Raw genomic sequence first — 21,285 nt, forward strand, 5'->3', positions numbered from 1 at the left:
GTGAAACATCCTGAGTGATTTCATACACGCGGAATTGTTCACTTGCTCTATTTCAATCACCATCCTTACTGTTGACAAAGATGATTCATCTTCATCAGCATCCTCATCCTTTTTATCTCAGTTTGTCCATAGTTACTGGTCAGTTTTGCATCCTTTCAAATCAGTGATAATCAATATCGATTGCAGCCTGAATCTCTGAATGGGCTCTCTGCAGAAGGGCACACACACACACACACACACACACACACACACACACACACACACACACACACACACACTCTCTCTCTCTCACACACACACACACACAAACACACATACACACGGGCTGAAGGGGGATGGGGACATACTCTTGAGTCTTAAGTCATCCAGCCAGCCAACCAGCTCTCCTCACTGAGTGGATGCACGAACACCGAAAAGCGAGGGGAGGCGCAACGGGCACGGAGCTGCTGGCTCTCTATATCCAGCGGCTCAGAGGCGCTCCGACTCCATTCACTTCAGAGTCCCACACAGCCAAGGACCTGTGCAGACTGCTGCAAGACAGGCTCTGGATAGCACGACCGGACAACTTTCCCCCCCATGAGAGGATCTTCTCGTTTGGATTATATTCTTTTAGGACTATTAAACACTATCATAGAGAAAATAAACGTGCGTCTTACTTCTGTCTGCTTCTAACAGATAAATCAAGACATATGAGTAAACTTGGCTGAAGTGTGAAGCCTGTTTGTCAGAGGGTGAAGGACAAGTGCAATGCGCGTCAGACTTGTCTCTTGGGATTGTCCCACTTGCGCCTGAGGAGCTATGCCGAGCCGCCGCGCAGAGCTGGTTCAAGAGGACGCGGTCCAATGTGAATAAGAATCAGACCTGCAGCCTCTTCAGCCGCGTCCGAGCAAGTGCAGCACGGAGTCTGACAGAGTCTGAGCCGCTCCGACACCCCCGCTTTCTCTCCCCGAGGGGATGGTTGTGGATCCTGCGGGGCCAGGAGCGATTCTGCGGCTCCTACAGAACAGCACCTTTTTCTCGCACGGGGTTAAATCGAAATTAAAGGGAGATGAGAGCCGCACTTTGTTCCTTCCTGCTGTGGACGACGTACCTGCTGCTGGCCACCTCTGAGGTAAAGTTACCAGGACTCCGCACAGCCAGGGAGGGACGGGGCTGGGTCCCATGTCATGCCACAGTTGGTGCAGGGTTTTTATTCCTGTGAGGGTGCATTTCTCCAACACCCCACACCACAACTTGATGCCCTGAGAAAGAAAACTAAAGAGCAATAGCTCCAACTCTTGATTTAAAGCCTGTAATTAGGCTAGAAGATAAGATTGTGATCACGCAGAGTGCATAATTTAAAGCCATCCTTCATGTGAATGAACCTGAAACTGATCAAACGCGTCTATTCCAAAAATAAATAAATACAAGTGCAGTTTAGACTAAGTGGCTATTTTAAGACCAGTGTGAGTACGGGAATTCATTTTTCGAGCTGCAGTCACCATGAGGGCCAGTGACTGCGCGCTTTCGAGAACAAACATCGCGTCCGCGCTCGGACACATATCGCAGTTATTTTTGGCTTTTGTGCCAAATGTGTTCGCAGCCCGAGCCAGCGGCGGGCAAACGTTTTGGTTGGGCTAGGCGCTTTCATGGGAACCGCTCGGGGCGATATAAATAGCCGCTGTTCCTGTAAGGCTGCGCGGTTCGCTCGACTTGAGGTGCTTGAAGACCGCAACAAGTGCAAAGTGTGGCGAGATGCCGTTCGCACGGGACACACGTACTGTTCCGAATTTCCTTTAGAAAACAGACGCTTTAATGCCGTATCGCGTCCGCGTAGTCGAATCATAACCCAAGCCTTTTGGGTGCTTATTGGGATCTATTTATTAATTCGGCATCCAATTAATGCTCAAAGCAGTAGTTGTACTAGCACAATTTAATTTTTAATGATAGGTTTCCCACAATTCATCAAAGGAAATCTGTCTTAAAAATAGTAATTTTACAGAAAAATAGTGCTTACTCTACAATTATCTGTGCGCCGAACTAACCAGAAGATCCTAACAAAAATATGTGATGTATTATCCTCAGAGCCTGCAAACGGGCTCCTTTGCGAGGCATAGCCTACTTAAATTGCATAATTTCTCAAGGGGGTTCGGCACCACCTTCTCGCGTGAGGGGAACGTATGGCAATGGGACAGATCTGCCAGCTGCAGTTGGCACATAGTTGCGAAGTTGCTCTTCCCGGTGGTTGTTTAAACCCACCACGTTTATTTATACAGACAAACAATTAGACGTTTTGCCACTGACCCGACTCATCACTAACCTCCATCTCTTCTTTGATTTCTTTGCCCCTCCGCCCCCTAAAGGAAGTGGAGTTTCCCCAGGAGCTGATAGACAGACTGTCCCACAGTGAAATCCACAGCATCAGCGACCTCCAGCGGCTACTGGACATTGACTCCGTAGGTAAATTCTGCCTCTTGATACTTTCATCAGTAAACCTTGCTTACATTTTAAATCCTGAAACCCTGGATGTTGTTCACATGTGAGGCTGCTATTGTTGATATTGCAACACGTAGTACTGGGTGCACCTAAAACCAGCGGCACCATGATTACATCAGCAGCATGCCTTTGTTGGCTGAAACAAGATGCTCTATTGTGGAAACATATTCAAATATAACCTTCTTATAACTTACCTGGTCTAGTCACCTCGCATGGGGACTTTCCATGTATTTTTGCCTCAGTGAGACAACATGTGATGGCTTAAGGATAAAGTCATCCAACTATCACATAAATTCATTCAAAGGTCAGATCCAAAATGATCATTACTGGGAAACCATCAGCCATTGTGGTGTCATTGTGGTCAATAACAGAAGCTGCTGATAATATGCTGTCATCACTCATGGATCCTCTTCTGCTTGCAGCTGACGGAAACTGCTGTTTGCATGACATTTGATGAAATAACACGCAGGCACTCTGCCCGTCCTGCTGGTTTAGTGGATTGAGTGATCATACGTGAATACCTGTTGTTTTGGCTCATTCTGCATATTAGATTCAGCAGGAAGTCAGTAGAGTTATGGCTCCTGAGGCGCAGCCCTGGCGTGCGTGATAACGCTGTAGCCGCGATTGGTGCATCTACTGTGCGCATGTGACAAAGCTGGACTTTCACTGGCCTACATTTATTTGTGCATATTCTTTCAGCTGCTGCAATAAACTGGCTTTATAGCAACCAGACTGCTACACATGTCACCCTGTAAAGAGAGACGGGGACTCGCAGGTCTTCTTCAGCTTCGGGTTCTTGGAGGTGCTGCTTCTTCTGTGGTGGGGGACCGGCCTGTCTCAGACTGTCTTAGATTAAGTTACAGGGGTGCACTGGAGAAAGCTGTTTGCCTTCACATGAGCCTCTATTTACACAGGCTCCGGCCATATATCAAATTCAAGGCTCTCCCCCTGAAGATATGTTGATGGAAATAGGTAATTACTAAATTTGCTTTAACAGGCCAAAGTGATGTAAGTTACCTCACTGGTCATAGCTCATTAGTAACCTCAAAACTAACATTCAGCAAAGCAACACAAGCGCTGGTCTTCACTCAAGTCTCAAGTATTCATCTGTATGACCACGGAGTGGCTTTTCTGATGGACGTGTCAATTAGGGCTAATATTCCTGTGTCATTAGTGTGTTGAATTTATTAATTCACAATCAAACCAACCTGCACTCCACACCAAGTGGTCACCCCACTTTGCGCCGAGCCCAGAATAGATCCCCGGAGTGCCTCTAGCATGAGAAGAGGTGTTTATAATTGAATTAACATGTCTTTCTTCAAACAGAGGAATGTTTTGCAGGGTAACAGTAGTAGGCTGATTATTATTACGAGGACATAAATCTGTCTGAGGGCCGGCTTGGCGGCCCAGGCCAGCCCGTTAAAAGACCTTTGACGCCAGCCAGAGGGGTATTTTCAGAGCTTTTGTTGCGGATGGCCGGGACAGTAAAGCTGCCAGTATAGGCCCAACTGTACATGGCGTAGCATGTCAACTGGGGGAGGAGAAAGGAAGGGCTAACATGAGTTGTTTGTTTAAGCCTTTACATGTTGGCACCTGGAAGGTGCGCAGCTGATGCCGTGTTTGATGTCGTGTTTGAAGGGCACAATTATTTCGTTTTTGCATTCTATTGATCTAGACAGACTAGACTGGTTGTCAGTAGCTGTCACTGGAGGGGTGGCTTTATAATTCAGCCTGGAGGGACATATCTGTCAGGATGACTAGGAAGGTCTGCAGGCTGTGCCTTTCATTTAGTGCTGCTTTGCTCAGTGCGCCCTCATTTGTTTGTGTCTATGTGCACACGTCCTGCGAGGAAGGTGTCTTCAGCCCTGACTGACAGCTGAGATGACCCTGCTGAAGTCTGCAGATGGCTGTCTGGCCCCTGAGGTGCTCCTCTCCTCGCTTTTCCTCTTCTCTATCCCTGTCTCGCTCCTTCGGCGGCCCCCCCAGCCTGCCTGCTCTTATCTCTCCCAGTGAAGGACTTTGACAGAGAAGGGAACCTGACTCTTGGCATGGGGCAGAGGTGGAGGAGGATTCTGGAGGTTGTATTCCTGCTACACTTCACTCCAAACGTTGTGCAATCTGCTTTGTTTCTGACAAGCTGGCAGTGTGTTTACCTCTGGTACAGTTGGCAGCACTTCCTCTGAACCTGCAGTGCCTCGAAAACATAGTTATTGTGCTTTCTACCTGCTTTCACGCCCACAGCGGGGACCTTTTGCTCATATGAACCTAAACTAGCACTTTGTCAACTCAGCCTGTAACTGTTGACAACACAGAAACAAGGAGGGGAGACAGAGAGAGAGAGGCACTTATTACAACAAGTCAACAACATGTTGGTTATTTGTACTAGCAGATGGAGAAAGAGAGGAGGAGGAGTAAAGGGAGGGGGCAGAGGCCCTCAGCTAATGGGGGGAGTAATTTGCGAGTCATGAAAGCCTGATTCATGGCGGGAGACTATCTCCTGTCCTCTTGTCTCCGTTTGACAACGCTCCAGGCGGGTTATTACTTCTTAGTCACCTGGGACCAGCAACCCCTCACTCTAGTCCTCCATGGCCCCCACCTTTCTCTTCTTATCCCACCTCTCTTTATTTCTTCTGCATCTACCTGCGTGGTCACTCCTTCTCTCCCTGTTTTCCTCGTCCGTCCTTTCATGGTAAAGGAAAAAACCAACAGAAAGGTCCTTTTATTGCGCTGAAAAGAGGACTCTGCAGTCTATAAAGGACTGCTTTATGTCCTAGCGGCCTTTCTCCTGTCAGCTTTGACACAAAGTGTCTCCGGGTGGCCACTGGTGTGATGTCCTCCCTCACTCCCATCCTCCTCTGACAGGGGGAGATGAAGCGAGGGATAGGTGTGGTAGAGTGAGAGGAGACACAGTGGGAGCTCTGTCAGTGACCCGCAGTGTTAAAAGGTTGTTGCCTGCTGTCACAATGAGTCCACCTGACAGTGCTGACAGTGTAGGTGTGTGTCTGGAGAGTGTGTGTGTGTATGTATGGTGGCTATACTGGCTTCACAGACTGATAGCTCAGCCCTTTGCTTAACTCCAGGCCTCAGCTGCAGCCAACACTTCCTTTCTGTGGACCTCTGGTTCCGGGTCACTGGCTGCCTGACTGACTGCACGACAGGCTCAGAGGAAATTCCCTCCACTCTCACTGAGGGGCCAACCTGCAAAAAGAAGGCATCCAAAAGCAAATAAACAACCAATCCCAGAGGTGGACCATGCATAGGTAGAGGAAATCCCTTCAGATGACTCTGGTCACAGCACAAAGGAGCTGGAGGAGCGGAATGTGTTTGCCCGTGTCTAAGCTTTGTCATGTTGGTGTACATTGGGTTTTAGCATGTTATGGAGGATAATAAGAGGAGTTTTTGTAGTTGTCAGTCGTGTGTTTATGTTAAGTGCACAGGTGTAGGATTGTATGAGCCAGGCAGGAGGGTGTGCTGTACCTACAGACAGGTAGACCCACCCACTTAGCAAACACTCTCAGACTCTGCTCTTTGGGAGAGGGCAGTATCCTGCGAACGAGCTTTATCGTTTTATTGCTGCACTGGCACTCGTCTGTAATACACCTCATATTCTGGGTGGAGACCAAAACAAGCAAGCTTTATCAGATGACCATGACTGTGGATAAGCTGAGCTGGCTATATTAGACTGGAGTTGGGGAGCTTTAAGAAGCTACCACTGCAGCATAACAAAACATGTACTTTTCCAAGCCTCCGAATGATTGAAAAAGCAAACATTTTAAGGTAAATGAGAGACACGAAACCACTAATTAGGTGCAGGGATAATGGCGGCTGAGTACCACCTGTCAAATGACCACTTTAGTCCCCTGTGTTTCTGTGAAAGCTGGTTGTTTTTGAAGGAGCATGCTGACTCACCTGCGTCTAGATGCTTCATTCCTGCTGGGAAAGTTCAGCCAAATGAGCGAGCGAGGCTGACACAGAGGGCTTGCAATTACACAGAGGTCTGTGTAAAACGGTGTCTCCTGCCTGTACCCTGTGTACTCTGGACTGTTTACCTCAATTTATGTCATCAGCAGCAGTCGCCCTTGCCTGCCCGCCTGCCAGCCAGCACGAAGAAGGGAACCCTAAGCCCTCCAGGAAATCAAAGCATGTGTTACGTACAGCACAAACCAGCAGGAAGTTGCCATCTTATTATGGTCGTGTGACTAACCGACACGTTGTTTGTTGTGGAAGGGGTATATGAAACATCAATACCAGATCATATGCAGCCTTCTGGCGAGGCCTAGCAAGCCACCTACCACAGTCATTCAACGCAGTGAAAGCGGCAGCGGCGGTTAACAGACTCATGCTCGGTTTATGGGTTGAATAAGCTCTTTGTGTTCTCCCTTTTTTGTGTGTGTGTGACATTATTAATACGGCTGGCTTCTGTTTTGACGAGGTACGGGAAACGATGTCATCGAGGAGCCCAAGCACCACAAACACCACAACCACCATAAGAACTACTCCCGTCATCCTGGTTACTACAACGACCTGAAGAGCTCGCAGCTCCACAGTCGCCGCAAGAGGAGCATCGGTAAGACTGAATGACTACTGTCTGCTTCACTGTGCAGCTCAGAGGTTGCATCATGATTACATCTGGCACTATATACAACACAACTTGGCGCGGCTTATTACAGCGTCATGATGCCCTGAAAATAACCTCATCTTAAATATGAGTTCCCAGCAGATGAAACCGATCACTTTACACTAATTTCAAACAAAGCTAATAGTTAGTGGCTTTTATACTGCTTTTTTTGTGGATAAAAGGAACCCTAATGAAGACATCTACCCAGTATTTATGGCAATCAAGGAATCATGAGAAGCAAGACTGGTGCGCGAGGTTGACGAGGACGTCTGACATGAAGCCTTTTAATTGGCCAGAGGCTTGCAGATCTAAGACACACGCGTCAGGGGAGAAATATATCCTTGAGCGTGGAAATTCCAGGCATTCAAGGCTCAAGTTGCAGCTCGCCTGGGCTCTCAGTCAGATTTCTTCATAAAACGCCACGCGGTACGATATCTGATCGAGGCGTGGAGAATACCATGTAGTGTGTGTGTGTTTGTGTGACTGGCTGCGTGTTCCTCACATCTCTCCCGGCAGCGCGGTGTTTAAAGCACCGCAGGATAAAGTGGCCGGTCGTATTTCATGTATGTGCGCTGTATGATAAGTGTATGATACAGTATACTGTTTTGGCAGTCGTCCACAAAAGCCCTCAAGTTCTGTACACGATGCACAGATCATCTTTACGACATAATGGTATCTTACTGTATGCTCTCTGTCACATCTTTAGGTTTGAGTGCCTGTCAGAGCATTAAATCTGAAATGAATGCTTACTGCCTTAATGCCTTCCTCTTTTCTCTATGGCCAGCGGGGTCAAAGGCCATTATTAGATTTCCCACTGGCGGACATAAAGGTTTTCTGGCCTAGTCACGCTGCATTAACCCCAGTGAGGGCTCTGAACAAAAGGAGCAGTCTCTCTCTGTCTGACAGAGTCGATCCCAAAGCTTCTTAGCTGATATGAGATCAGCTTTTTGGATAGCTTGTCTCCTTAACAGCCTTAAAGGAGGTTGGGTGTGATCTGAGGTAGGACGAACAGCTCCCACATCAAGTGAGTCATCAAATAATGAGCAGTGAAGGAATGCGTGAAGCAGCTGGGAGTGAAGAGGACGGATTACAACAATACATCAGCACGCGCTCGCATCTCGGAAAATGTGTCACCGAACTCTCATGCAGACCGTTAACTCGACTCCTCCCTCTCCCCTGTCTTCCCTACAGTAGAGGAGGCGGTCCCGGCGGTGTGTAAGACGCGGACGGTGATCTACGAGATCCCCAGGAGCCAGGTGGACCCCACGTCTGCCAACTTCCTGATATGGCCCCCCTGTGTGGAGGTGAAGCGCTGCACAGGCTGCTGCAACACGAGCAACATGCGCTGTCACCCCTCCCGCAAGCACCACCGCACCGTTAAGGTAAGACACACACACACACACACACACACTCCTACACTAAAAATCGTCTGCATGCTTGTTGACTTGCAATGCCCATAATGATCACTCTGAATCATTACTGTATTGCAAGGTTAAATACACAATATGTATATCATAATCACCTCATTTAGTACACAAACACGCCCACGTCCACACACAAATCTCCTCCACTTCCCCTCTCAGCAGGTAAGTAAATCATGTGTGAGGCAGGGTTAACCTGTCTTCCTTCACGCTTCTTTCCTACCTCACTCCCTTTCCCCTCACAGCTCCTCTTGATTTCATTCTACCTCCTTGGCCAGCACCCAGATAGCGGCCACCTTACCTCCGCTACCCCCTCGCCCCTCTCCTTCCATTACAGCCGATCACCACCCTCTCTCCTCATCACTCTATCCCATGTTTGGCGAGAGGCCAGGGCGGCTGTGCCAGGACAGCGGGAGGGAGGAAGGGAAGGAGAGAGGGGACGGGAGGGCGCGTTGTTGGCACCTCCGGCCAGGACATCTGTTGAAGGGTCGACCAGAGAGGGATGCTCCTGCCAAGATATAAGACAGGCGGAGAGAGAGAGAGAGAGGGAGGAGGGGGGGAGGGAGAAACAGTCTCCTGCACCTTGAGAATGTCTGAGTGTCACCGGCTGCTGCACAGCTATGTCTCCGCTCTCTGTTTGTTTGGCCCTCTGTCTGTTCTGGAAACAGGGAGCCTGGAGGAGACGAGGTGACAAAGAGAAGGAGAGAGGGTTTGAAGGGGGTTGCACTGTTCTCAGAGGCCTGTTGGCACCGATAGCTCGAAAACACGTCCCTCTGCTCAGGATCAGAGGAGACACCGTGGCTGGAGCGGAGACGTATTTCTGCTGTATTTACACTACAGACTGTTAGCCGGTGCGCAGCTCTTTTCGGAGGTATGGTAGTTATGTGCTCTGTTCTGTAAGAGTAAGAGACAAGCGGGGATAAACAGGATAGCATGGAACACTCTGGCTGTGTTTGTGTTTCTCCTCACTCTGTTGTCTCTTCTCTTTAATCATCGTGATCTTGTCCGGTCATGGGCGCTGGAACATTGTTTTCTCTCCTGCTCCTCATGCAGGCTTTTCAAGATGCCGCCTCAATAGACCAGCAGAGTAATAAAACAAATACCAACCCGCCCGCTGCTGCCTGCACACTGGCACAGGTCAGGGAGATTTCAGCATGGATTGGAGGGATCTCTGACCTCCTCTTTTAGTCTTAGAGTAAGGGACAGTAAGGCTACGCTGACAAGACGGCCATTGTAGGGCACAGGGCACTGCATCCAGGGCGCGGGGTTTATGGTCAGAAATGCTGACTCATATTGCGGTAAGAGCGTCAAGCTCTGATATACAGCACAGCCCTGTGTGTCTGTCTGTCTGCAGTCAAGCTTGTCTGTCCCTCCGTCTGCCAGACAGTCGGGGCCTATCATCCTCAATGGGAGCTCTGTCTGTGATCACAGCGACGAGGACGGATGGAGAGACACTGACGACGGCGGAAAAGACATCATAAGGCTCGATTCAGCTATTCGTGGAATGCCGTGATCCATGCGACTTCGTCCGTGCCCCCCTCATGACACTGAGGACAAAATGAGCGCGTAGATGAGGGAGAGGGACCTTCAGGCGTGGTGGACTGGGGGTCGTTTTTCCATGTGGTTCCAGCTGCGGGCGAGGGGGGGGGGGCTGCGAGGCGTTGTATCCCTGGAAAGGTCATCCCGTCAGGGCTCGCTCCGGTCAGGAGACATTCACGACATTGTGTGTGAGAAACATTGTCTCTTGCCAATTTTTTTTTTTTTTTTTTTTTCCCTGTCTGTCCTCTCAGCAGTCTGAATAGGGGTTCAGTTTGTGCTTCTCCCTCCGTTTATTAGAAAGCTAAAAATGTTGCCCGTCTACCCTGGGCCTGACTTGTTTTCCTTCTGCTGGCCAAGGATGGGAAAAGAACACACTCACTGTGTTTCTTTCCATCTCATGCCACTTTGCATTTGTCCAAATGCACCTTTATTTATTTATTCCCCCTCTTCTGTTTCTCTCCCTCTTTCCTTTTTCATGCTGCGGACCCAAAAAAAGAGAACGGGTCTGTGCAGGCCCTGTACTGTACAAGCCTGTCCTGTTCGGTGGCGGGGTAATAAAAAAGGCAACTTTAAATAGGATTAGCCTGAGGGAGGCGAAGGGGCAGATCTCACTCGGTTTCTTTTTCCTGCTTTTTCTTTCCCCCTCTTTTCATTCTTTTGCATTTCCCCTGAACTTCTTTTGCACTTTGGTCCATCACTGTCATGGGTCTATCTTTAAAACTTTATTTACGCGGCTGTTTTTGTGTTGTCAGCATGCCTCGGCGCAGGAAGGCCACAGCCAATGAGGCTTGGAAACAGACAGAGGAGAGAATCTTTAATGAGTTTTTATGCATTCAGACTCGATCATCCCAGCATTCCTGTAACTCCTCCCTCACCCCCACCTCCTTTTGCACTTTCAATGACACCATATTTACTCCCCCTATCCCAGCATCTTGGCTCTCCCCTGTCTTTTCCATTGAAGTGATTCCTCCAGATTTCATCCTTTTTCTCCTCTGGTGTTTTATCACAGAAGGCTGGCAGAACATTTTGGCCCCTTTGTCAGCATTTTTGTGTCATACCGTTCTTAGAGTTATGTTCTAGATATGACACGAAATGCCATGAAAGTAAATATCAGAAATAGGATATCATTGGCATTGTGAGAGCACAAGACAAATTCTATCAAACTCCACTTGTTTCCTTTGGTTATTACTCTCTCCTGTCTTTTTTCACCTCCTTCTCCTCATCTCTCCTGTATTCCCCGTGTTCTTCCTCCTCCCTGCAGCTGTGTCCAGTATATCTGATGATTTTCTCAGTGCTTTTGGCTCCGAGGCTCGCTAGACGAACTCACTCATAAAACAACTGCTGATTTTGGACAGGCAGGACCGAGGAGACGACAGTGCACAAGGTGTGCGTGGGACAGAAAGAGAGTTGGGCGGCGATCTCGACGTGCACTTTTGCATTCTTTTGCGCATTAGCCTCTGTGCGTACGAATGTGTGTGAATCTAAATGCCTCTCTGTTTGTTCTTCCTATGGGGCTGATTAAACAGCCCATGACCCAGGCAAATAATGGAGCTGTCACTCATCCTCTCACTCATTAACTCTTAAGGCTTCTGCAGTACATGTGGTCTGTACGTGCATCATATTCCCCTTTCTCACTCACAAACCCACATAAGCAGGCACAGAAATGGCTGCTTGTGATATCTGTGATTGCGTTTGTGGTACTCGGTTTAGGTAATCCAGTAAATCCAAAACTTTTCTCGTGTTTTCTGTTGCACGAATATACAGTTGACAGTAAACGGGGGCCTCTTCTTGTGTTAAGGACAGCTCAGAGAGTGCTTCATGTTATAGAAAGTGAAAAGAAAAACAGAGAGTAAGCTTAAATGAGCTGCTAATTACACCCTTGAGTCCCACAAAGTAAGTAAAGAAATGGCTAAATTACAGTGTTTGTGCTGTAAATGGTATTTACATTTTCTAATTTTCAAAATTAACACAATTGACAGAAATAGAAGCAAAACATGAGAACTAACCCTTTTCATTGCTGTCAGGAGGCGCCTTAATGGAATCAGTATGGCACAATTTGCCAACAATAAAGTTCAGTTTTTCTCATTTGGTTTGGTTTAGTAGCTGGAAACTTTTGATGGTCCTTGAAGTATACGTACCAGTATTCTGCAGAGGTCGAGAGGGTCGTCAGCGCACATCTGTGTAAACCCAGGAAAGAGATTGTTTGTGTGTGTGTGTGTGTGAGCGCTCTATGCGATGCTACGTTAACTCCCCCACCGCAGCGCAGGGACAAGGCCATTTGTGTGAAGCGGCAGCAAGAGGAAGACGGGCCGCAGAGTAATGAAGTGTTGATGGCTGCTGGATCAAAGTGGAGGCTGATAGAGGCCAGGCGGATATAGCCACAGTGCTGAGTGTGGGGGTCCACACATCTCCCTGCACTGGCCCCGACCCCATCGCACAAACACATGCACACACACACACACACACACTGACAGTTACCTCAGCAACAGCGGGTCAGATCCGGGTGTTGGGGGAAGCAGTAGCTGTAGCCCTGCGGTTGTGTGGGACCCTGACTTACGGGGTGTTTCATAAATAAAAGACAGTGTGACGGTGATACAGTGAGCATGATTTATGATCGTCTGAGGGGTCCTGTGGATTACGTGAGGGGGGGCAGGGGGGTTCAGATGGGAAAGAGGGGCCTCCCTGTTTGAAGTCCCGTGCAGCTGTGAATTATTTTCCCTTTGATTCACTCAACTCGTCTACTGGATGAAGAAGGGTGAGGGAGTTTGTGTGTGTGTATAAATGTGTGTGTGGCGTACACGGCGGGGGTTGCTGGGTGGGTCAGAGACCATGGGAGCGTCCCGACCAGGCCAGAAGCCGGAGAGTTTGGCTACTGCCACACCGGCTGGAATGCATCAGCGTGAGCCGGAAAAGTAGCAGCCGTATGTTAATCATATTTTACTTCATTTCTGTACTTTCCTTCACTCCTCCTCTCCTGTCCTCCCTTTCGCTCTTCCCCTCTGACTTCATTCTCCCCCTCCGCCTCTCTTCTCCGCTCAGTCCCCCTCAGTCTTGGAGTCTGATTGTCTGTTATGTGAAATAGTTGTTCACTCCCTCCTCACTCTCTCTGTCTCTCTCCTGCAGCACAGCCATCTCCCACTCTCTAATTTTACCCCTCTGTCAGTCTCTGCCATTTACTCTATCTTTTTCGCGCTCTCTCATTATAATCTTATTTACTTTTCCCTCTTCTAAGTGCTCAGTAATGTCTTTATCATCTGCGATCCTCTGCTCTGGGACGACATGGGAAGCAGGGAAGAAATGAAGTGAAGGATCACATGTCTATAGATGCTTTGATATTCGATATTGCATGATAGTTTGGCAGGAGGAGGGAAGCGCAGTGCACGATGTGGTCAAGGGCAGATAGATATTCACATCTGGAGGTATATTAATGTGTGTGTGTGTGTGAGTGGGGTGGAGAGAGCTGTGTGCCATGAAGGGCCTTTTGTGGCACTGCAGACCCGTTTGTGACATGATAAATGCTTCCTCTCTTCTTCAAACATAGCCTGTGATAACCCTTTCCCTGCGTCAAGTGTGTGTGTGTGGGGGGGGACTGAGGCAGAGTGCAGCAGCAGGTTGTCTCAGCTAACTTCATCTCTCCCTCTGCAGATCATCTTGCCTTTCTTTTGTGTCATTGCTGCTGACATTTATGTCAGACAGACAGATACAGCATCTAAACACAAGCTCTTTTTCTGAATGTTTCCCTCGCCTAATTCCCCCTCCTGATAAATGAATTGCCAGCCCACTCTGCCTCTTTCCACCCCTCCGTTCTCCAAACACACGCATGCATCCTTGTTTATTTTCGCTCGGTTCTGTCACTGTTCCAGTTCACGATGGCCCGCGGTGCACATCCACATCCCTGTTGTGTTTTCCTTGGAAGGCTGGAGTAAAATTTTCCCCTCCATCATGCTCTCATCAGTGCTTCGTGCTCAGGGAATTCCCAATTAGCTCGGCGGGACAACCGGCTTCACACGGAGGGCCGCAGAGACACTGAGGACAAACCAAGGGGGTGCTCACTTCCCAGAGCCCCCTGCCTCACCCCAACCCTCTGGATCGGATATCATTCCACAGCCGCTCGGGGTACTCTTTCTCAGGGCCCCGGCTTTCTAGGGAGTTTAGCGCTGCTTGATTTATACAAAGACAGTGTGGGGCCCCTCGGCGTAGCATGGGGGTCTCTTTCTGATGTATGTTTTATGTGGGAAGTCATTGACTCCGCACCGGATCGGAAGCCGGCGCTCTTTGTACAGAAGTCAAGGAGTGGCTAAAAATGGAGGACAGGAGAAGGATATATGGACGTAAAGTGGAAAAACTCTAGAAGTGGACGCCGCCATTCCTGTAGCATCAACAGATTCCCATAACACGTGAAACAGGAAACGAGGCAAGGAAGAGAAAGAGAGTGTTGACAAAGCGGGCAGAGCCGGGGCTGGCTGAGAAGTATTATAGCACAGTTATACACACTCACAGGCAAATATCAAAGTGTGTGTGTGTGCCTTTGTGTGTGTAGTAACCGCTGCAGGGAGTGTTTTTAACCCTGCTGTGTGAGGGGCAAGGAGACAAGCCAACCACTGGGCCTCTAAGCAAGGGGGCCCATCGTTTTATACTTCTGTCTATAGCTGTTTGTTTGGCTAGAAGAGTGTGTGTGTGTGTGTGTGTGTGTGTGTGTGCATGTTACTCATTTTGCCTCAGTAGACATGGCTGACTCTTTCAGCTCCCCATTGGCCACTTTTGAACCCCCTTCTGTTTAGGGATTCTTGGAACCAATAGCAGCAGAGCGGAGATCTATCATCCCTCCTTCTTCCTTTCGTTTCCCTGTTCCTCCATTTTTCAGTCAGATAATTCGATCAAATACTAGCAGCGGCTTCCTGTTAAATGTGTGTCATTCTGTGACGCTGTCTGCACGCTTGCTAGGTTACAATAAGCCTCTGATGACTCCCCCATCCAGCCTGTCAGTGGGAAACTGAATGTTAATAGGTTACACATGAATGTCATTTTACGCCAGTCATGATCATGGTCAGTCGCTCCTCTCCCTTCCTTAAATAACCCCCTCTGTTTGCATTCACACACACACACACACACACACACACACACACACACACACACACCCTGGTCTAACCCTGAGAGTGATGGTCCACCTTCCTTCAGTTCTTCCCTGCTCTGGCCCTTTCACCCACTCTCTCTCTCCGTCAGGGCCGATAACAACAAATACACCACCGCTAACCCAGACACCATTGTCCTCTGTTTGCTCACTGCATACCTCCTCTGCTTGCTTACTCTCTTTTCACTCCCTCTCTTCTTGCTCTTCCCCTTCTCTCCATGGAAAGAAACTGTTGCAAAGGAGCGGCTGGCGAAACCGCCGGCCCCTCACCAGATGACCCTCCAGCCATTGTTGCGGCACTGACACCAAGCAGCTCCAGCTGCGCGAATGTCAACATTATGCTTTGTTTTATCAGACGTGGGATTGGTATGTTCGTTTGTCCGCATGACTAATTCACCGCTGAGAGCCAGCCTTGGCGGTGTGCCTCTACAGGAGAGAGGAAGAAAGCCTCTCGTCAGTCTTGGCCCTGCGTCTGTGCGTGTGTGAGCCTCATGCCGACTGAAAAACCGTGTTGTTCATAACACCGGAGAGCACAGGGAGATTGTCAGCCAATATCCTCTCTCGTGCAGTGACCAGGAAGATAGGTGAAGCAGGGAATATTGTTTCCATGTGGCCCCCAGGCCCTCAGTGGTGGATGAGGAGGTTACCTGCCCTTGGCACTCAGATCAGAGAAGGGAAAAGCATGAAGCCGCCTCCCCTCAGTTACACAACAAGATCATCATAACCTCCACGCAACCTTCTCTTTTCAGCTTTCATCTAAGCTTTAATCAACATAGCCTATTCACAACCTTCCGAGGATCGGTCCTTTTCATTACTAGTGGTTGGGCGGGAAGTGGAGGTCGGCCCTGTTGTGTTAAGCTGAGAGGGTGTTAGCTGGACTGAAGGATAGGAATTCCTGCGTTGCTTTTGTGTCTGTTAGATTGGAAGGGCTGCTTCCTGGGCTTCTACTGCTTAGATTAGGCCATGTAAACTGTATTTCTTGCATGCACATGTTAAGCAACACTTTCCCTAAGCCATGAAGAAGTATTAATGTGGTTTAAAACCAGCCTACATGTCAGAACAAGGCGAAGGAGTTTAGGTGTGTATCTGTCTGGATGTGGATGCTCCAGGCCTGGAGCAGGGGGGGATCTCCCAGCCTCTCTTCTCCTGCCAGGGTAAACCTTCCCTGTGCCTTAGGGGCATATGCCGCTCCCCCTACCCTCAATCTCCTCTCTCCCATTGTTTGAGCTTGCTTTGACAGGGTCGTACACTCCATTCAGTATTTACACACCTGATCAACAGCCCATACAGCACACAGCAAGCAGAACTCAGTGCACCAGCGTCTGAGGAATGCTGCCGTCACACTTCAAACACAGCGAGGCGAAGCAACGGCTGTCGTTTTTTTTCTGAATTGGTTTATGAAAGAGTCATCAGTCACAGCGCTACGCCTCTTGATGCTAGCGGATGGGCAAAGAGTGTGTGCATTCATTGACGACACACGCACGGCGAAGAGTAATGATGGCGTCGGAGCGGGCTCTGGAGCTAACCTTTCCTCTCTTCTTCTCGACAGGTAGCAAAGGTGGAGTACGTGAGGAGGAGGCCCAAGCTGAAAGAGGTCTTTGTGCGGTTAGAAGACCACCTGGAGTGCGTGTGCACGTCACAGCACCATGTGGTAGAGCACTCAGACGCAGAGACAGGTAAATCTGACCCTCAAAGGTTTTATACGTCATTCTCACATTATCGCAAATGGTTGACTTTTTGCAGAAAAATCACTCTGAGGCTAAGTTTGATCACTGAGTCCTGCCCTGCCTCATCATGCATCATCATGCTTTCCTGCCGTCCTCCGTCTGTCTCGTGTTCTCTCTCTCTGTCTGGCTCTTTGGCTTTGCACTGGATGACCCTTTCCTATGATTGCTCCCGAACAGACAGACACACCTGTGAGGTGGCCCGCTATTGCAAAACTGTAAAGCTTGCGTGTTTGTGCCGCGTTCGGCGAGAATGTGTGTGTGAAAGTGTATGCGAGTCTGTGTGTTAAGGGAGGGTGTCCAAAGGCTGCTTGGCATGACAGCAGGTAAATCCGCCATTGCCTTGATCTGAAGCCTTTCTCTCCCTGGGAGCAGATAAGCGCTGCGATGTGTGCTGATAAGGCATCTCAAGTATTTATAGTGTGTCATATCTTTGCACTCTCTGCTTCTGTCCCAGGGCTGTTGTACCTCTTTCTGTGCCATAAACCCTGCTTCTTGCTTTTAACCCTCCTTCCTATCCCGACTTTGTGTTTTCAGGCCACCGTAGGGCTAAAGGTAAAAAAAGGAAACCTAAAAAACTAAAGCCCAGCAAGGATTTATTGGCAACATAATAGAGTTGCACTCATTACCTAAGTCCACTGGAGAGCTGTGAAGGGAAAAGGTAGGACTTTAGCACCATGGCGTCCTCTCACCTTCTGGCACTGCACTGGCTCAATCAGGGCACAATGAGGGCCTGCCAATCACCATCGCCAATCACGTCACAGCCAATCAGTGTGAGAAGAGGGAGGGCTAAGGAGTAATGCCCCAATGCTGCATGCTGATTATGCACACTACATGCATCTGCTTGTGTCACAGTGTCGTGTTTGCATGTGGTTGTGTGTTTTTGTTGTGTTGCACAGTAAGACAACACCCACTGTCTGTCACTGTTTGTTTCACTGCTTAAAACACACCACTTTTGTTTTCGCTCACCTTATCATGTTGTCATCACAGTATTTATTCTCTCTCATCTCTGTCTGTAACTAAAAGAGAGTTTTTTTGAAAAAATAAAAATAAAAAGTACCACAAAACCTTTACTTTGGGCACACGCAAAATGACACACACATTTTGACCGGACATAATGATGCCTGCAGAAACATGATTCAGAACATCGTGGGTCTTTTGTGTGCTGTGTCAGCTTGGTTGAAATGCATGGACAAATTGTTGCAATTGGGCACAAAATGCAAAAATCTAATTTGATTTTTTTTTTCATGAAACTCATGCATTGTTTTGCAAAATTCTGATACTAATCACAGCTTGTTATCTCTCTCCCACAGTGGACGTGAGGTGAGACCAATCAGAACCAGGGACTTCAGTGTGGGAGGGACCTAAACAGAGGATGCCACCAACAGGAGACCTGCTCTGTCCTCTTCCCCACTGCCATGCAACCTTCGTTTCAAAACTAAAAAAAAAAAACTTGTGTAAAGACGGAAGACTGACAAAATAGACAGCAGACAAAGATAAATAAGATGCCAAAGGTGCTTTTCCTTAAAAAAAAACAGTAACCAGTGATGTCTTCCTCTGTGGTACGCCACCCACCCAGACAACTGAACCCCGCCGCTGATTCAGAAGAGAAGAGAAAGATGCCGCAGAGCTGCAGAAAGAGGCCGAAGGGAGATGATGAAAGGGATTTGTGTTGAACATTTTGGCAGACTTTGTTTGAACGAGACGCACAACAGAAATGGCCATGAAACAGATGGACATGCTTTCACAGGAATCTGGTGCTCAGACTCCAAAACAGCGGTGGAGGACCTCCTGCTGGGCAACATAAAAGTGCCCTGCCCTGTTTAAATGACTCTTGCATACACAGGAAGGATGAAAGAAAGAGGGATATAGGAAAACAATACAGAGAGAAGAGAGAGAGAGAGAAAGAGAGAGGGAGAGAGAGAAAGAGAGAGAGAGAGAGAGAGAGAGAGAGATAGACGGCAAATGGAGGTGTGGTTTGTTTTGTTTTTTTCAAAAGACTTTATGGAGTATCAAACATTTTGAGTTTTGGGATGTTTGCTCCGAGTAAAGAGGAAATCTTCAGTGAGACCCCTGGCGGTCTGTGACTTTGCCCACTCGCTATGTACAGTTAAATTTGAGAAGGAAGATGCGCCGCTACTTACAAACTATTTATACGTGTGGACGTTTGCTTTCTGTCTCTTCCAGTACAAAAGAAAGAAAGAACAAAAAAGATGTTTGAATGATTCTGGAGAAGCGCAAGAGTTCAATGTGGTTCTTTGTAACCATCAGCATCACAATCTCAATGTCATTTTGTTTTTTTAGTCGATGTTATTCTTGTCATCCATGTTTCTTATTATATTACAGTATATCTGAATGATGTCAAGTCTTGTATATGGTTTGGATATATGTGTGCAAGGAGGACATGTGAGAGTCAGTGCAGGAAGATGCTTTATTTTTGTTATGAAATATATTAAGCTTACTTATATCCAAGCAGGAATTATGTTTATTTTTTTGTTGTGGTTGAATGCCTGTATTTAATCAATTGGAAGAGATGCAAAAATGTGGGCAGGTGGTGGAATATGTAAGGGAGAAAAGGCTGCCAGTGCTTGTGAGGCCGTGTGCATCAGTGGGGATACAGTGGCTCAAACATGGCAACTTCATAGTGAATGTCCATACTGCAGCTTTTTCTACAGCCATGACAAGCACTGCCCAATCTTCAATGTAACAAGTGACATTTCACACAAACATGCAAACAGCACATTAAAGTGTGTTCTTGCCAGTTTCACAAAAAAAATGCTAGAGTGACTCTAGTGTGCATGTGTATGAGGTGGGATAGGCTGTGTGTGTGTGTGTGTGTGCGTGTGCACTCACACACGATTTCTCTCCTGCATGAGGCTATTTTTCACCCATATCACTCTAACGTTGATAAGGAAGATGCCCGCCCGTTCTGCTTCACAAGCATGTTGTACCAGCAAGGAGCAAAGTCCACCTTAAAGAGTGAATGAGAGAGCGAAGCAAATCGACAAGTGCATGAATGGGCTCCCTGTGTAGCCAGGCTTTGCTCCTCTGTTGACAGGAGGACAAATCTCTGATCACTCCACCCCGTGATGGTGCTCACGCCTTATGCAGCCGCATACCGTCAGGACAGGTGACGATGAGCGCCTGAAAACAGAGCAGCGCCGCCCTGAACCTGAGCGATTACTTCCTCACCAGTTCCTGTAACAGTGATGAATGTGTAACCAGGACGAGGCAGTGCAACAACAGCAGTCGTCTTGCACTCAGTGCTTGAATGAGGAAGTTCGGCGGAGGTTTTTCTAACGAAAGGGTTAGTCACTGCAGCGTGAAGTGAGTCAAGTGAAAGTCAAACGAGAGACATGGCTGTATCAGCTTCTGCGGAGCTGTGTGCGTCAGATCACACACACATACACACAGCTCCCCTGTGAATGAGCTAACCATCAGTTGACTGGTGCTATATTTATAAAGCTGATGTTTCATCACTGTTCACATTCACATCAATGTAAAATAGTGTTCTGAGTAAACCAGGGACCACGCTATTTGATTAAAGAAAGTGCCATTATGCCATCACTAAGCCCTTATTATGTTTCTCCTGGGCTTCCATTGGTTAAAGACAGCAATAATCATAATTTATATATTTATGTTTTCAACAATAAATATATTTCTGCTTATGAAACTGTTCACTGAATGTTGAGTCCCATAATTTGTCTGCATTGTGTCTGTATTTTACGGTATATTTAGGAACAGGATGTCGTGCAGCACTAGTGACAGAAATGGTCTAATGTGCACCAAGTGGGGTTTATGGAAGTAAAATTAGATAAGCAATATTAAGGAAGAGGGGCCATCCTGCACCAGAAAAACCTGACCGTTTTTCCTTCGTTGGTAACAGACTTTATTTTAAGCTTTATAAATAACTGTAATACGCAGAAATGTAAAAGATAGATTATGAGAGCTCAAATGAGTGGAGTCCACATGTGTTGGTGCTGCCACAGGAGGCAGGACAGGAGCTGGATGTGATGGTGGTGTATCCAGGAAATGTGAGCTTTCCCAAGCTTGCAGGCTGAGCAGGAGCTGGGCTTTACTCGAGGATCCACCAGCAGCAGACAGTAGGTGCTGGGGGCTTTATTACTTTTGCCCGAGCAGATCACCCTAATCCCAGAGCTAAGGGACATGAAAGTCTCTCTCCTCTGCACTTTCCGGCCATACACCCGGCTTATTACCTCAGGAGGGAGCCAGATAAAGAAAGGCAAAACATGAAAGAGAGAAAGGATCAGAGAGACAGCAGCTCTGCAAGCCAGTGGAACAGAGGATAAAGTGAATAAAGTAAAGATAAAAAGAGGAGCGGGGGCTTGATTGATTTTATTGTTTTTATCCGACATG

The 21,285-nt window shown here is 47.9% G+C and overlaps 1 protein-coding gene across 2 annotated transcripts; it reads left to right on the forward strand.

Moving 5' to 3' along the window:
* The first annotated feature begins 422 nt into the window (after positions 1-422).
* pdgfab (platelet-derived growth factor alpha polypeptide b) lies at positions 423-20,586 on the forward strand. Of its 2 annotated transcripts, XM_041957810.1 has the most exons (6): positions 436-1,111; positions 2,343-2,439; positions 6,908-7,042; positions 8,285-8,475; positions 16,734-16,860; positions 18,222-20,586. In XM_041957810.1, exons 1-6 carry the CDS (start codon positions 1,049-1,051, stop codon positions 18,233-18,235), a joined length of 627 nt encoding a protein of 208 aa, XP_041813744.1. In that variant the 5' UTR covers positions 436-1,048; the 3' UTR covers positions 18,236-20,586. The 2 variants fall into 2 exon arrangements, with proteins under 2 accessions (XP_041813745.1, XP_041813744.1); XM_041957811.1 differs by lacking the exon at positions 6,908-7,042 and having other exon boundaries at positions 423-1,111.
* The last annotated feature ends 699 nt before the right edge of the window (positions 20,587-21,285 follow it).

This window comes from Chelmon rostratus, chromosome 17 (genome assembly GCF_017976325.1).
Source record: "Chelmon rostratus isolate fCheRos1 chromosome 17, fCheRos1.pri, whole genome shotgun sequence".
In the NCBI taxonomy this organism is placed as follows: domain Eukaryota; kingdom Metazoa; phylum Chordata; class Actinopteri; order Chaetodontiformes; family Chaetodontidae; genus Chelmon; species Chelmon rostratus.

Excerpts from the sequence above, each read along its gene's own strand:
- pdgfab (XM_041957810.1), top strand. The coding sequence starts at position 1,049 with ATGAGAGCCGCACTTTGTTCCTTCCTGCTGTGGACGACGTACCTGCTG. Across the intron at positions 2,440-6,907 it reads ACTGGACATTGACTCCGTAG|GTACGGGAAACGATGTCATC; the intron begins GTAAATTCTGCC and ends TGTTTTGACGAG. Across the intron at positions 7,043-8,284 it reads TCGCCGCAAGAGGAGCATCG|TAGAGGAGGCGGTCCCGGCG; the intron begins GTAAGACTGAAT and ends TCTTCCCTACAG.